The sequence below is a fragment of the Mus musculus genome, chromosome 10 (assembly GCF_000001635.26).
Source record: "Mus musculus strain C57BL/6J chromosome 10, GRCm38.p6 C57BL/6J".
NCBI classification, from domain to species: domain Eukaryota; kingdom Metazoa; phylum Chordata; class Mammalia; order Rodentia; family Muridae; genus Mus; species Mus musculus.
In genome coordinates, this window is record NC_000076.6 from 79,909,064 (window position 1) to 79,924,304 (window position 15,241).

General features: G+C 55.4%; 2 protein-coding genes and 1 non-coding gene across 10 annotated transcripts; 2 read left to right on the forward strand and 1 right to left on the reverse strand.

The window, feature by feature from the left end:
• The first annotated feature begins 131 nt into the window (after window positions 1-131).
• Gm24019 lies at window positions 132-238 on the forward strand. The gene has a single exon (XR_003949141.1). It is a non-coding gene; the product is annotated as a U6 spliceosomal RNA (small nuclear RNA).
• A 750-nt stretch (window positions 239-988) lies between these two features.
• On the reverse strand, window positions 989-7,867 carry R3hdm4 (R3H domain containing 4). Of its 2 annotated transcripts, none has more exons than NM_177994.5 (8): window positions 7,760-7,867; window positions 4,494-4,648; window positions 4,162-4,283; window positions 3,586-3,706; window positions 3,333-3,418; window positions 3,012-3,097; window positions 2,879-2,934; window positions 989-2,076 (listed from the first exon to the last, which is right to left on the reverse strand). In NM_177994.5, the coding sequence occupies exons 1-8, from the start codon at window positions 7,819-7,821 to the stop codon at window positions 1,976-1,978; spliced, it is 789 nt and encodes a 262-aa protein (NP_818775.2). In that variant the 5' UTR covers window positions 7,822-7,867; the 3' UTR covers window positions 989-1,975. The 2 variants fall into 2 exon arrangements, with proteins under 2 accessions (NP_818775.2, NP_001365926.1); NM_001378997.1 differs by having other exon boundaries at window positions 3,012-3,115.
• A 21-nt stretch (window positions 7,868-7,888) lies between these two features.
• Window positions 7,889-15,025, forward strand: Kiss1r (KISS1 receptor). 7 transcript variants are annotated; one of them, XM_006513076.4, is made up of 6 exons: window positions 7,889-9,854; window positions 10,364-10,488; window positions 11,632-11,767; window positions 11,952-12,184; window positions 12,489-12,986; window positions 13,150-15,025. In XM_006513076.4, the coding sequence occupies exons 1-5, from the start codon at window positions 9,611-9,613 to the stop codon at window positions 12,939-12,941; spliced, it is 1,191 nt and encodes a 396-aa protein (XP_006513139.1). In that variant the 5' UTR covers window positions 7,889-9,610; the 3' UTR covers window positions 12,942-12,986; window positions 13,150-15,025. The 7 variants fall into 7 exon arrangements, 6 of the variants coding, with proteins under 6 accessions (XP_006513139.1, NP_001345939.1, NP_444474.1 ...); NM_001359010.1 differs by having other exon boundaries at window positions 7,908-9,854; window positions 11,632-11,763; window positions 13,150-13,210; XM_006513077.4 differs by having other exon boundaries at window positions 9,322-9,854; window positions 12,489-12,959.
• Window positions 15,026-15,241: the final 216 nt, after the last annotated feature.

The window sequence follows — 15,241 nt, forward strand, 5'->3', positions numbered from 1 at the left end:
CTTGGATTTCTATAAGAGATACAAATACTAAATTATTATTTTAAAAAACAGCACAAAAGGAAACTCACCCTAACTGTAAAGTAATTGTGTGTTTTGAGACTATAAATATCCCTTGGAGAAAAGCCTTGTTTGTGCTCGCTTCGGCAGCACATATACTAAAATTGGAACGATACAGAGAAGATTAGCATGGCCCCTGCGCAAGGATGACACGCAAATTCGTGAAGCGTTCCATATTTTGTTCCTCAGAGGAACTGACAAGCACCCTAACATCCTATTGGAGGCTCACTCACGTTTTTTCTATTTTGTTTCTTGACAGCAGAGCTCGTTGCTCACTGTATAGCTCAGGTTGGCCTGACACTGATGAGGTTCTCCAGTGACTGCCTCTACCTACCTACTGGGATGACAGAGGTGTACCACCAAGCCACGGGCTCCTGTGTGAGTGTGTGTGTGTGTGTATAAGTGTGCCTTCCACAGTGCACGTAAGAGGACAAGGAGTTGGTTCTTGCTCTCAGATCATCAAGCTTGGCGGCAAGCACCTTAACGTGCTTAACCATTTTGCTGGCCCTCAAGTGACTGTTGTTTGAGGCAGGGTCTCACTGTATGGCCCTGGCTATGTAGACTAGCTGGCCTTGAACTCACAGAGATCCATCAGCCTCTGGCTCCTGAGTGCTAGGATTCAGAGGTGTCCAACAATGAGACCTGTCTACCACATGGCCCAGGCTGGCCTCAAAATCACTTGTCACTGGTCACCATGTGGTTTAAATGGTGCTGGGGATGGAACCCAGGGCTTTGAGCATGCTAACCAATTGCTTTCCCCATCGAACCCCAACCTGGCACCTCATCTTTAAGCATTTTACATGTTGTAAAATGAACTAATGTTATAGAGACTTTGAGGTTCCCCCGTGTCCAGCTTGCTAGCTCGTGCCCTCAGTGATCTCCCAGTCTCACCCACCCCCACCAAACCTAAAGACAAACACGGGGACAGGACTCGAGCACCAAGGCTTTATTAAAATCGTCCCTTTCCCCCAAGCTCAAAGAATCACACAGAAGGGGAAGGGAAGGAGGGCCAGGCCTGCTGAACATATAAGACCTCTGCAGTGACCACAGCTATGCTGAGCAGCAGAGGGGACAGGGGAGGGGACAGGGAACACAAGGTCAGAGGCTTCTGGCTGGAAGTCCTGGACCCCTGGCATAAGGAGAGGGGAGAAGGAGGAGGAGAGGACAGTCTGAAAGGCAGGCAGGGCCTAGGGAGCTGGGGACAAGATACACACATCACCAAAAAAAAAAAAAAAAAAAAGCATAAAATGAGCCCTTGAGACAATGCTTGTCCAGGTTCATGGCACATGGCGTGCATACATGTGCGCCACACACACACACACAGACAGACAGACAGACAGACAGACAGACACACACACACACACACACACACACACAAGAAAGTGTCCTGGGGAGGTCTGCAGAGTCCTAGAGAGAGGACCAGCCACCCTCATCAGAGCTGAAACATGGAGGGTCAGGCAGGGGTCACAACAGAGCCCACTACCGGCTGGCGCTAGGTGTTTTGGTTGTGCCTCCCCACTTCAAAAGAGAAATTAAAAGAAATCTACCCCAAAACATGCCAAGTTCATTAAAACTGATTAGGAGAGGAAAAAAGGTAACAGTCTGCTACTCCTTGCCTGAGCTTCTGTCTCAAAGAAAGCTAAACAGACAAAACACAGGGAAACGCCCCGGGCAGGTCTCCCCACCCAAATACAAGTACCAGGGTGGACAGCTATAGGGCCCCATTAGGTCTCCCTACCCAAATACAAGTACCAGGGTGGGGAGCTACAAGGCCTCCCTGTGTGATCTGGGACATGAAGGGGCAAGGGCAAGGGGATTCCTGAAGGGAAGGGGTGGCATTCAAATTCTGAAAGCGTGGAAGATCTTATTAGCAGACAGAGGTCTGGGCCGGGCGAGGCAGCTGGCAGGGGTTCTGCCATCATTGCTGGTCCAGGTAGGCAGACAACAGAAGCTCTGGAGGCAGGAAATCCAGGTGGCGGTTGCTGACTTTCATCTGCCTCCGGCCCTCCAGGTCAGCACCTGCGGACAAACCATCGCGGACTGGAGGAGCTGGGCCAGAGGTCCAGTGTGTGGAGGGCTCCCTAGCATGCAAGAGCCCTGGAGGTTGGAGGGATCAGGAATTCAAGACCGACCTTGACTATACATATAATGCAATGGAGGCCAGCCTGGACTACACCAGTGACCCTGCCTAAACAATTAAAGAAACCAGATGAGGGTGGTCTGGCTAGCCATGAGCTGTGAGTCTGTCTAGAGGCTTCCCACTCGATTCAGACCAGAGCTGAATTCAGAGAGAAACCTCCCCCACACATCCTCTCCCAATTCTCAGGTGTGTGAGAATACAGTGGAGGCTGCATCCTCCCACAGAGGGAACAGAAGAATCAAGTCCAAGGGTTGCCATAGAAACCATCAATGCAGCAACTCTAAGCAGGAAGCAGAGACAGGTACTAGGAAAAGAAGAAGGGGGGGGGCACCTGGAACCACGGAGGGCTCACAACCATCATTAGAAGTGGGCAAAACTGTAACTAGGAAACCAGAGGGCAAAGGCCTGGGTCCTGGGAACCTCTGTCTCCTTTTTCTGTCCAGGTCTGCGGCAGACGCTCAACTTCAGACTTTAACAACCTCACCTAGGTCCCCTTCCCTGGAGCTGAGGATGGAGGGAGTCTGCCTCCTGGAAACCCAGAGTTAACTAAATACCAGGACTTCATGGTAGCTGCTCTGCTATCAACCCATCACACCACACCCCCAGTCTCCCGCTAGGTGATACAGCCTCTGCTTCATTGGGAAGAATGGGGTGAAGGGGCGGTAGGGAGTGGGTACTCACTGGCTGAGATGAGATCCATGTATTGGCACACAGCATGAAGCAGGAGCCTCTCATAGCTGGGGAGGAAGGGTCAAGAGAGACTGAGCCAGAGTGGGGGCAGGTGGCCATGCCATCCCCTCCTCAGCCCCTGTACCTGTTGTCCAGCATAGCGGTGTACACAGCTTGGGGGGACACCGAGAAGAACGCCAGCAGCCGTTCCTCCCAACTCTCCAGGGTTTCCTGAAGGGGTTGGAAGAGCTAAGGGGTCACATCAAGGTCTCAGGAACCTGAACACCACCTGTCCAGCCCTGTCTGTCAAATTCCTAGGCACTCTGCAACATTCATTTCCACTGCCCAGTCCTCTCCTTCCTAACCACTGCCCCTCCCTCCCTCCCTCAGGGACTCCCATCACCTCTTCACCAAGATAGAACGGAGACATGGAAAGGCCAGGTTGAGAGGAAGATGGGGCACTCACCATTGGGATGCGGCTGCGCTTGAGCACGGACCGCAGGCGACGGCTGATGCGCCTGAAGCACTCGTGGGGTGTGAAGACAGGGTCCTCTGTGAAGACAGCACGTGGAGGAGGGTCTGGGCGAGCTCACGTCCCACCCACAGCCTAGCCACACCCACCAGGGAACCCCATCCTGAGCCCAAGGTGACCAAAAAATTTCACAGCCACAAGGCTCTGCACCTCTGTACTTTGGCCCCGCCCTCCAGCCAAGCCCCACCTCTCCGTCGGTCCTCCCCACGGCCAGGCCCACGTCTCCGCTTGCCCTGGCTCTCATCCTCCAAGTAACGGAGCACTCGCTCTTGCTCCTCTCCCGAGCGGTTCATAAAATCATTCCAGACCTGAAAGACAGGGATGCAGGCCTGGCACACAGGAGCCCATCTGTAAACCACTCGCTCACATGTGTGCAGCACGAGCTGGATGCTGGAGCTGGGGTTTCAAAGGGTGCATAGGAGCTCAGCAGGCACGACCCACTCCCACGCCATGGAAGCCCCAGTGATATGCTATCATGTGTATAAAGTAGTCTCCAAATGGGTCCTTTTTTTTTTGGTTTTTCGAGACAGGGTTTCTCTGTATAGCCCTGGCTGTCCTAGAACTCACTCTGTAGACCAGGCTGGCCTCGAACTCAGAAATCCGCCTGCCTCTGCCTCCCAAGTGCTGGGATTAAAGGCGTGTGTCACCACACCTGGCTCAAATGGGTCCTTTAACACGAAGTGCAGATGAGCCCAGGATCTGGCAGCATATAGGGGAGGGGTGGGGCACCTCTCAGGGGTTGCAGCAGGCCTTAGGGTCTCACCTCCACATAGGTGGCATTGCTGCAGGCCTCTGCGAAGATGCCAGGTGCAGCAGGAGTCAGGTCCCCATCTTCCACCCCTGGAGGGCCCCCAGCGGTCTCCAGCAGTGTTAGCAGGTACTGGGCTGGAAGGAAAGATTGGGGTCATGCAGCCCTGGGTTCCTACTGTCCCCAATTTTTTTTCTTTTTTTTTTTTTCACCCACCCAGTCTCTAGAGCCCCATCTATCTCTCCCTGCATTGCTGAACTCCTATGCACCCTCTGAAGCCCTATTCTAACGCCTGGCCAGTACGGGGTGTTTCACAGCAAGGGAAACACACCCTACTCCCTGCTTACTATTCTCCAAACGCTGCAGACTCTTCCGTCCCTTAGCTCTGGGCACCAGGTCCGAATTCCTCACAGCCTGGTTGATAAAATGCTGCTTGCGTCTGGACGCTGAGACCCTCTTCACCTGTGAGCCGCTGAGTGGGGGGAGACAGCCAGGGAGGGACCTGTGTACCAGGTGAGGAGGCCATCAGAGGTGAGGGGTCTGCTTGGTTTCCCTGGCAACAAGGGGCTTCATCCCCCCCACCCAGCCCCACCCCAGGATACAAGTTTTGATGCAAGAAGGGTAAACTGAGGCTCGGAGAAAGGAAGGCACGGGAACCAGTCACACAGAAGAATGGTAACTTCTCTGGTCACCCTCAATCTTCCAGATTTAAGCCCTAAGACACCAAGGTCCGACCTCTATGCACTCCAGGGATTGGACGCCAAACCCGGGAAGCAGACCCTCTGCCCCACGCGTGTGTTAAACCTGAAGAACCATTGGGCCTCAGGATGACAGCCCAGTGCACCTGCCTGGCACCACAGGCAGCTAACGTGGGTGGGGGGAGGGCAGCTAATTGCCCCAGGAACTCCTCGGCCACCCTCAGAGCTAAATGCCCACCTCCTGAAAATGCTGTTAATCCTGCCAAGAGATTAGCTGGAGCCCAGGAGCTCAGGCCAGTGCTTGGCAAGAACTGCAGGGAGAGTAGGGGGGGGGGGGAAGCCCCGTGCCTGCGAAAGGGAGAGCAGCAGGCTCAGAAAGGCTGGCACCTGGGTCCCCAGCAGCACCATGTCTGTCTCCTTTCAAGTGGGGTCAGGGCCTGGAGCTTCAGCTCTGGCAGGGTATGTCCCTTTATCCCCTCAGCCACCGAGTGGCTGCACTGAGGCCTGCCTGGCTCCCTCCCAAGAAGGGGTCTGTCCCTCACCTCTACACCATCTCTGAGCAGGGTGCGGCCTGAGGTTAGCCCAGCTGTAAACTTTCTACTGGGTCCTAGGCCCACACTCAGGATTCTATCAACTCTGAGGTCTGAGGCTGGGCCACTTCTGTCCCAGCTCCATCCCTGCAGCTGGCACAGCCTGATAACAAACCACAGCTGCCCCTACAGGAAGGACAGACAGACATAGTAGGGAAAGGGGGCTTGGAGCAGTCTTCTGGACAGATGTGCACCTGGGTCCCGGCTTGGACATATGAGCCCGCTCACACCAAAGCCCACCAGGCTGGTGAGGCGCCTGTGTCAGCGCCCACATGGCTCCCAGGTTCCCGTAGGCAAGCCCTTGATAACCCTTGGCCTGGTGCTGCAGCACCCGATCTGTGCTCACTTCTAAAGGCTTTGGGGAGTCTCCACCTCCTTGGGGGCCCCCAAGAGCTCCAGGAAACGGAATTGCTCCCTGAATTAAAACTTGTCAGAGACCTCCATACAAACGCCTCTCTCAGTTCTGCCTGATTCGGGGTTTCCCTGTGAATGTCACCTCCCAGAAGCTGGCATTGCCCATCCAATCAGCACTTGCACCAACAGGAGCCAGCTGGCCTGAGCTGTTTACCCTTCTCCTCCTCCTCACTGAACTTCCCGTGCCTAGCTGGCAGCTCCAGCAAGGGGACCCAAGAGGTTTGCTGAATGAATAACCTAAACTTCTGGAGTTTGTTGAATGAATCCTGCTTCCCCCATAACCGGGCCACTTTACAGAAAGTGAAGTTGAGGACCCAGAGGAGGTGTCCGACACCTCAGAGTGTGACCAGCACCTGGGGGGGGGGGCAACACAAAGCAGACGTGGGGCTGGGGAACTCCTCCAGCTGGTTGAGTAATAGGCCCACCAAGACACACCTTAGCTACAAACACACCCTTCTTTGGCAAACACTCCCGGAAAGGCAGAGAACCCACTTCCCCATCAGGAAGCAGGACAGAGGTGACTCAGGCCCTGGACACCCAGCAGGTAGGTGGACACCTGGGTGAGGCCCTGTGGGAAGTAAGTCACCAAAACGTAAACTTAGTTACACTAGAGACACAACAAGGACACTCTAGGCATGGTCCCAGGAGGCTGAGGCAGGAGGATCAGCTCATGGTCACCCTCAGATATACAGAGACAGAGGCCAGCCTAGGCTACCTGAGACTCTGAGTCAAATAAATAAAACAAAACACAGGTTAGGGAGAAAGGCTCAGTAGTTACAGCAATGGCCGCTCTTGCAGAAGGACTGGGGTTTCGTTCCCAGCACGAACATGGTGGATCAGGACCATCTGTAACTCCAGGATCCATCTGATCTCAGCAGGTACCAGGCACACACGTGGTGCACATACATACATACAAACATACATACACACACCTACATATGTACAGACAAAATGCCCATAAACATAAAATAAAATATTAAAAAAAAATAATAAAGTACAACCAACAAAGGTAGAACCAAATAGAACCCTAGAATACTGGACACCATGGAAGGAAGGGCTTTGCCACCCCACCCCGAGTCTGACAAAGAGTCAACTGTCCACATCCAGATGGGGGAAACCAAGGCACAAAGAAACTCAGCATGCTGGCCAGGGGCCAAGGCAGCGCTTGGCCCGCAAAGGTAACTGTCAGGGCCACAGGTCACAAGACCTGAATTCCTGAGTAGCCACAAACAACCAGCAGCACATCACAGCTTTGGGCTACACCACATCCCACCACTCTGGGAACTGACCCCCCAGAGACACAGAGTCACCATTGCCAGCGGGGATCACAGAGAGTGGGAGTACCCCTGGCTGCTGCTCTCCCGTCCAGCGGGGTAGAAGGGGAATGAACAGGGTAACTGCCTGCGGCCAGGTCAGAGAGCCCTCTCAACAGAAGTCCAGAGCAGGAGGCTCCTGCATCTGCGGGTGAGCAGCCAGAGAAAGGGGTGTAGGCGGAGGAGCGACAGAGCATCCATGGGGAAGGTTGGGGAGGAGAACATGGAGGAGGGAGCAGAGGAGAGAAAAAGGAGGAGAGGAAAGTGGGGGAGAAAGAGACCCCAGCTGGGAGGAAGAGGAGGTGGAGGAGACCCCAACCTGGGGAGGAGGAGGAGACCCCAGCCTAGGGAGGAGGAGATCCTAGCTGCCCTAGCTGGAGGAGGAGGAGGAGGAGGAGGAGGAGGAGGAAGAGGAGGAAGAGGAGGAAGAAAAGACCCTAGCCCTGACGAGGAGGAGGAGGAGACCCCAACAGACTGGGGAGGAGGAATAGGAGGAGGAGGAGAGACCCCAACAGCCTGGGGAGGAGGAATAGGAGACCCCAGCCCGGGGAGGAGGAAGGGGCCCCGGAAAGAGGTCCAGCCCCGCGGCCCTGCTCACAGCCTGGTCTCCCCGCTCGGGGTAGCCTCCGGGCCGCCTTCTGAGTTGTCCAGAGCCACCATGGCCTGCAGCCGCTGTTGCAGCCCGGCCGGAGGCCGCGAAGGAAGTGACGCGCGGGGCGGAGTCTGCAGCGGCCCGGGGCGGGGACAGTCTAGGAACAGCCGCGGTTGCTGGGCTAGAAGCTCTGCCTCGGTTTCCCTCTCCGTAGACATGGGGCGGTGTCACCCACCAGGACGTGCTGGCTGAGGACAAAGTCTGAGCCACCCGGGAGGAGACGGTGGGGCACACCAGCCCCGGGGCGACTGCGGAGATGCGAAAGGCTCCTTGGGGCGCAGATGCGGGAGGGGTATGCGAGCCCCGCGAACAGTCCCAGGGTGACAGAACAGTGCAGGGGACTGAGGCCGAAAAGGAGGACCCGCCCGCAGACCCAACACCTCCAGACCACTGTCTGTGAGAGCTAGTCTGGTGAAAACAAGCGAAGGGGAAACTGGCCGTGGTGCACAGCTGAGCTAGAGGCTGAGGCAGCAAGATCAGTGGAGTTCCAGCCCAGCCTCAGCCACAAAACCTAATTGGGGTGGAGTGGCAGGTGTGGTGCACTCCTGGCCTAGCATAGGTTAGACGGAAGCAGTAGGATCAGGCTTTCAAGTCATCATTAACCAACAGCAAGTTCAAGGCCAGCCTGGGCTCCAGGAAAGCCACGTGCTTTTAGAAAAACTATTACACTTGGTTGATTAATCAACTAATTAATTAAAACAAAAGACCCAAAAGAAAGCATCCACTCTGAGGGTTTGTATAGACAGGTGAAGCGATGGCCGAGCTCATGAGTCTGGTGCAGAGGGGACTCAGGGGAAGGGGACCTGGGGACTTGGACTCCTGACATCACACCAGAGTTGTTCTGTGGCTGAAAGAGAGGGAAGGGGTTCATTGCAGAGCCCTCAGTCTGCATCTTGCTCCCCACAGCCCCAGGACACAGTCGCTGACACCCTCAGAGTCCCCAGGCTGTAAACTTCCTGGTCCCTCAGCCAGGACTGCTTCTTAGTTACTCAGCCCTCTCCCCAGCTTCCAGCCCGCCCTCTAGGATGAGCCTGTGGATGACATAAATACACTCCCTCTGAGTCTCACCTAGAAAATGGCAGCCTCTTTTTCTCTGCTGCATAGTATTCTGGTGGCTTGACAAGGCTAACCTCTTTGGGAGCAAGGGAGCCTCTGAGATACATTTAGCAGGGATGCGAGGGTGTGGCTGAGGTCAGTTCCTTGTAGTTCCTGCTGATAGTTTCCAAAGAGCCTACTCTCCGGACAGGAACTCACTGCTGGATAGAACCTTGTAACTATCAGTCAGAGTCAGCCAAATGTATCTGAAGGTGCTGTCCTGTCCTGACGTGCATCATGGCTCCCAGTGTCCTGGAGAGGCAAACTCTGCCAGGGCTTCTTCAGAAGGCGGGCCTGGGCCAATCTGCCTGCAGCCCATGGTTGAAGCTAACCCCCATAGAAGGCCAAGACCCTCCCTTGCTTGGTGCCCAGAGCCCTCCCTCCTTTAGCCCATCCCCTCCTTCTGTCATCCGGGCATAGCTCTGGAAAGAGGGAGCGCAAGGCTCTGAAGCGGCTACTACGCAGGGAGACGCGAAGGCGGGGACAAGGGAGGGGGCGGGGGGTATAAAAGTGGCCGCTGCGAAGCTAGCAGAGGAGCCTCTTTCCAGCCCCTGCCGCCAGCAACAGAGGCCAGGACGCAGGTATCCCTGGAGAGCGGCCCTGGCCCCGAGGAGGAGTGGGGTCCTCCCTCTGGTCCCCACAGTCCCAGGACACAATCCTTGAAGGTTGCCTGGAGGAAGAGAGCGACAGAGGTGGGGAAGCATGGCCACCGAGGCGACATTGGCTCCCAATGTGACCTGGTGGGCTCCGTCCAACGCTTCAGGATGCCCAGGCTGCGGTGTCAACGCCTCGGATGACCCAGGCTCTGCGCCAAGGCCCCTGGATGCCTGGCTGGTTCCCCTGTTTTTCGCTACACTCATGTTGCTTGGGCTGGTCGGAAACTCATTGGTCATCTACGTTATCTGCCGCCACAAGCACATGCAGACAGTTACCAACTTCTACATCGGTGAGTGCGTGCCTTCCTGGGGTTCCCGGGTGTGCACAGGTCTGGGGTCCAAGTCAGGAACGAAGCGAGGCTCCTCAGATTCCAGTGTTCACCTGCTGTGCGCCCCACCTTTCCCTGTCCTTTGAAGGCCGCAGTTACAAACTTCAAGGTGGCAGTCCCTCATCTGGCAGGGTACTAAAGGGGAGGTTGGCAACTGAGCAAGGAGACCGGGCCAGTCATTTCAGCAAGATGTCTGTCTTATGGACGTGATAGCCTCTGGGGTGTGTGATAAGTCCTAACTGGCACCGGTAGCTTGGGATTATCCGGCTGTCTCCGATTTAAAGATGAGGAAACTGAATCACAGAGGGACACGAGGCTGCTGGGAATGAGTGCAAGGAGGGTGGGGGAGCCTAAGTTTCTCTGGTGGAGGATGTGGGGTGTGGTAGGGGTCACTCGGACCCGGATGTACAGGTCAGGGCCCCGAGTCTGGGTGCCCCATCTTCCAGCATCCGCGTGCTCCCCACCTGTAGCTAACCTGGCTGCCACAGACGTCACTTTCCTACTGTGCTGCGTGCCCTTCACCGCACTCCTCTACCCGCTGCCCGCCTGGGTGCTGGGAGACTTCATGTGCAAATTCGTCAACTACATCCAGCAGGTACGCGGGCTGGACCCGGGGCGAGCTGTGGAGCCATAAAGGCTGGGGAGCAGGGAGCGGGGGCGGGGGGGTGGGAGGGGGTGAGCTGAGCTGGGTGTGTGCTCTGGGAGAGGGTATGGGCAGGACCAGACCTGGGTGGGCGTGGCTATGAAGGTGTGTTCCGGTTGGCGGCAGTGTTATGAAGGGTGGGGACCTGTTGTGGTCAGGGTCTGTGTGTGTGTGTGTGTGGGGGGGGGGGATGTTCAGGACCTGAAATGAGGCCTGGTCTCTTACTCACTTTAGATTTCTGAAACAGATACCATAGAAGACCAGGCCAGCCTGGGACTCACAAAGATCTGCTGGCCTCTGCCAGCAGAACCAGTTTCTTTTAAGATTTTTAAATTTTCTTGTGTATGGATGTTTGCCTGGGTGTATATCTGCACTATGTGTGTGCCGTGCCTGTGGAGGTCAGAAGGGATTGTGCCCCCCCCCCAACTGGAGTTACAGGATGGTGCTGTGCTGCCATGTGGATGCGAGGAGCTGAACCCAGGTCCTCTGAAAGAGCAGCTGGTGTTCTAACCCCTGAGCATCTCCCTAAGCCGGTCTTGCAGGGCAGGGGTCAGAGCCTGGTGTGGGCAGGGAGGGGCTAGGGCCTGTTACAGGGTGTAGTCAGGCGTGGACACAGCCAGAATACAGATGCACCATGTGCTGTCTGTGACAAAGGCTGGAATCAGGACGCTGGAGAGTCTGGGGGAGGGCGGGGAGGCACAATGGGCATGTTCTGGGATGTGTGGGGTAGGGCTTAAGGGAGAGTCGAAGCCAGGGCTTTGCAAAGGCAGAGACAGTCTGGTGGGCATGGTCTGGTGTGGGCGTGGTCAGGTCATGTGTATAGGCGCGACCCTAAGCAGGGCTGGGGCCAATGGTCTCTAGTGTCTTCACACCAGGAAGGCTTACCATGTCATGCTTCAGCTTCGGAGTACCTAACAAACCTCCGTGTCTATCCCACTTCCCACGTCCTCGCTCTCCTGGTCTTCAGGTCCCACTCGGGTGTCCCCTCAACCGGTGGCCACTGGTTACACCTCACAGGACATGTTCGTGCACACCTGAGTGGTTAGATGTGTAGTATGACTGGCAGGGCCCACACTTAGTTCTTAGCTTTTCCAGGTCTCGGTGCAAGCCACATGTGCCACTCTGACGGCCATGAGTGTGGACCGCTGGTATGTGACTGTGTTCCCGCTGCGTGCACTTCACCGCCGCACTCCGCGCCTGGCCCTGGCTGTCAGCCTCAGCATCTGGGTGGGTGAGTGTGGTTGGGGTCGGAATAAGGGTAGGGGAGGACAAGGGCACATACTCAGTCTCAGAGGATGTCTGCGGGGAGGGGGTGCAGACGCGGGGGAGGTGCGGCATTGATTATGGGGGGGCTTGGCTCCTGGGTGAGACCTGTTCCCCACTCCCCGAGGAACTCACCTGGGTGGGTGGCGCAGGGTCAGCAGCTGTGTCCGCCCCGGTGCTGGCCCTGCACCGCCTGTCGCCAGGGCCTCGCACCTACTGCAGCGAGGCGTTTCCCAGCCGCGCCCTGGAGCGCGCCTTCGCGCTCTACAACCTGCTGGCTCTATATCTGCTGCCGCTGCTCGCCACCTGCGCCTGCTACGGCGCCATGCTGCGCCACCTGGGCCGTGCGGCTGTACGCCCCGCACCCACTGACGGCGCCCTGCAGGTGCGGGGACTCGAGCCGGGATCGAGGGTCATCTCGGGTGGCGGAGGGAGTCGGAATTACACACACACACACACACACACACACACACACACACACACACACACACAACGTTCGTGCTCATGCGCGCAGTATGGGAATCTGGTCTGTGTTCATGTGGGGGAAACCCAGGGGTGCGGATGGAATGGCAGTTGGGGATAAGGATAGAAGATAGGAACCTGGGCTATTATTGTGCTTGTGTGGAGGTACACAGGAGGGATTTCGGAGGGTGATCTGTTCCTTCCCGCTAACACTCCTGGGTCCCCAGGGACAGCTGCTAGCACAGCGCGCCGGAGCAGTGCGCACCAAGGTCTCCCGGCTGGTGGCCGCTGTCGTCCTGCTCTTCGCCGCCTGCTGGGGCCCGATCCAGCTGTTCCTGGTGCTTCAAGCCCTGGGCCCCTCGGGGGCCTGGCACCCTCGAAGCTATGCCGCCTACGCGGTCAAGATCTGGGCTCACTGCATGTCCTACAGCAACTCGGCGCTCAATCCGCTGCTCTATGCCTTCCTGGGTTCACACTTCAGACAGGCCTTCTGCCGCGTGTGCCCCTGCTGCCGGCAACGCCAGCGCCGGCCCCACACGTCAGCGCACTCGGACCGAGCTGCAACTCACACTGTGCCGCACAGCCGTGCTGCGCACCCTGTGCGGATCAGGAGCCCGGAGCCTGGGAACCCTGTGGTGCGCTCGCCCTGCGCTCAGAGTGAACGCACTGCCTCACTCTGAGCCGGTCCTGCCTGTGGGGTAAAGCATCCCAGGCTGCTTGCGCTGGTGGGTGGTTAATGGTTTAGTTAATCTTTGTAAATGGCCTTTTCTTCCATTTGGCACCCGTATGCCCTGGTTTTTGCTGTGGATGTTGTGATAATTCTCTGTAATCTTTGAAGATTAATGTCCTCACTTTCTGCATCTTTTTTTATTTATTTTTTCTTCTCAGGTGCTGAGAACCGAACCAGGAGTTTGTGTTTATGGGGCAAGCAATGAACTACTAAACTAAATGCCCACTCTCTCTTTTTCCTCCTTTCCCACTTATGTGTTTCTGAAACAGGGTTTCATGTAACCTAGGCTGGTCTGTCTCCAACTCTATGTACCATGGCTGACTCTGATCCTACTGCCATGACTTTGGGACCTAAGCCACCAAGTCTAGCTTTGCTTTTTCTATTTTGAGACAAGGTCCCAACATGGGGCAGGTCACAAATGTCACCACAAGACTGGAGTCCAAGGTCATCCTCGGCTACATAAAATGTTCCAGGCCAGCCTGGCTGACTGCTGATCTGGTATCAAAAGCAAACAAGCAAGACTCTTTGAGATGGCCACGCCTTTAATCCCAGCTTTTGAGAGGCAGAGGCAGGAGGATCTCTGTTAGTTTGAGGCCTACAGAATGAGTTCCAGGACAGCCAGGGCTACAGAGAGAGATAACATGTCTCCCAAAACAGCAACATGTCTGAAGAGACAGCTGAGTGGCTAAGAACACTGCCTGCTCTTCCAGAGGACCCAAGTGCAGGTCTCAGCATCCACTGACCATCTGTAAGTGTAGTTCAAGGGCATCTGATGCTCCATGCACACAGTGTACGATCACACATGTAGACAAGATACCCATACACATACATTTTTTTTTGTTTTGTTTTTTCAAGACAGGGTTTCTCTGTGTTGCCCTGGCTGTCCTAGAATTCACTTTGCAGGCCAGTCTGGCCTTGGCCTCGACTTTGGAGATCCACCTGCCTCTGCCTCCTGTGTGCTAGGATTAAAGGGGTGTGCTGCCACGCCCAGCTCATATTAAGTTTTCTTAATTCAAACAGAGAGTGAGTTTGTCAACAGTTAAGTGTTCATCCTGTTTTTCCGGAGGACCTGAGAGTTCAATTCCCAGCACCCACATCAGGTGGCTCATAAAGGCCAGAAGAGAGATCCCCTGGGACTGGAGTTAATGTGGTTGTGAGGTTCCGTGTAGGTACTGGGAATGGAACTAAGGCTCTGTGGCAGAGGATCCAGTTCTCTTAACCCCTGAGCCATCCCTCAGCCCCACCTTATGGGTATTAGTTTTGAGATAGGGTCCCAGTAGGTGTAGTTCTGAGTGACAGGGAGGTGACCATGTAGAGCAGGCTAGCCCAGACCTCACAGTAATCTTTCTGCTTCTGAGTGCTGAGACTGAAGGCAGAGGGAGCACGCCATGCCTGGCTCCATCTCGCTATGGAAGGGGCTCTTTCTGAATCTGGAGCTAGGAATTCCTCTAGGCTGGCTGGCCTGGAACACCAGAAATCCTCCTGTCTCCCAGTGCTGGAGTGAAGGTGCACACCACCAGGCCTGGGTTTCTTCAGGGGCCCTGGGGACTGAACTCTTCCCACAATGAAACCCTCACCCTTCAAGGCAAGCGCTTCATGGACTGAATCATTTCCTGAGGGGGGCGAAGTTTGAAGAAGAAAACAAAGAAAACGGTTATATTGCCTCTAAGGGGGCATTGGTGGGCTCAGAATCATGGAAGAGGAATGAACTGATCATAGCTGCTCAGCCAGGGTGACTAGGAAGCAGAAGGAAGTAGCAGACAGGACGTGTCTCAACCCCCCTCCCCCTTCCCCATGCCCTCCTCCTCCTCCAACCAATGTAGGCAAAATGTCTGTTTGTTTTGTTTTTGTTTTTTTTTACACTGTGTAAAGTTCACCCTTGTGTTATTTAAATGCTGATCTCTGTGCCCTCAAATCTTGTTTCAATCCAGACAGGGCATTGTAATGCTTATACTAAGAGCTTCCCTTAATGAGTTTGTGTAAACAATTCTTACCATTTATTCTCTGCCTTGTCAATAAATGCTGATCACCCAATGGCTGGGCAGAAAAGAGAATAGGGAGGGGCACTTCTGCCATCAGGGGTGGGGGTGGAGAGAAAGATTTAGAGAGAGAGAGAGAGAGAGAGAGTTAGAGAGAGAGAGAGAAAGAGAGAGAGAGGTTTAGAAAGAATGAGGAGATGAGCCGCCAAAGGAGAGGTCCGAGAAGATACCATGGGAAAAGCTGGGAAGCAGAGAGAGCTAGGATACATTA

What these genes read in the sequence shown, in the direction of transcription:
- R3hdm4 (NM_001378997.1), bottom strand. Translation starts at nt 7,821, where the DNA reads ATGGTGGCTCTGGACAACTCAGAAGGCGGCCCGGAGGCTACCCCGAGC. An exon ending in TGGGGAGGACCGACGGAGAG is followed by an intron (nt 3,419 to 3,585) that starts GTGGGGCTTGGC and finishes CTGTCTTCACAG; the next exon opens with AGGACCCTGTCTTCACACCC. An exon ending in CATGGATCTCATCTCAGCCA is followed by an intron (nt 2,077 to 2,878) that starts GTGAGTACCCAC and finishes GTTTGTCCGCAG; the next exon opens with GTGCTGACCTGGAGGGCCGG.
- Kiss1r (XM_006513076.4), top strand. Translation starts at nt 9,611, where the DNA reads ATGGCCACCGAGGCGACATTGGCTCCCAATGTGACCTGGTGGGCTCCG. An exon ending in CAGCCTCAGCATCTGGGTGG is followed by an intron (nt 11,768 to 11,951) that starts GTGAGTGTGGTT and finishes TGGGTGGCGCAG; the next exon opens with GGTCAGCAGCTGTGTCCGCC. An exon ending in CCACTGACGGCGCCCTGCAG is followed by an intron (nt 12,185 to 12,488) that starts GTGCGGGGACTC and finishes CTGGGTCCCCAG; the next exon opens with GGACAGCTGCTAGCACAGCG.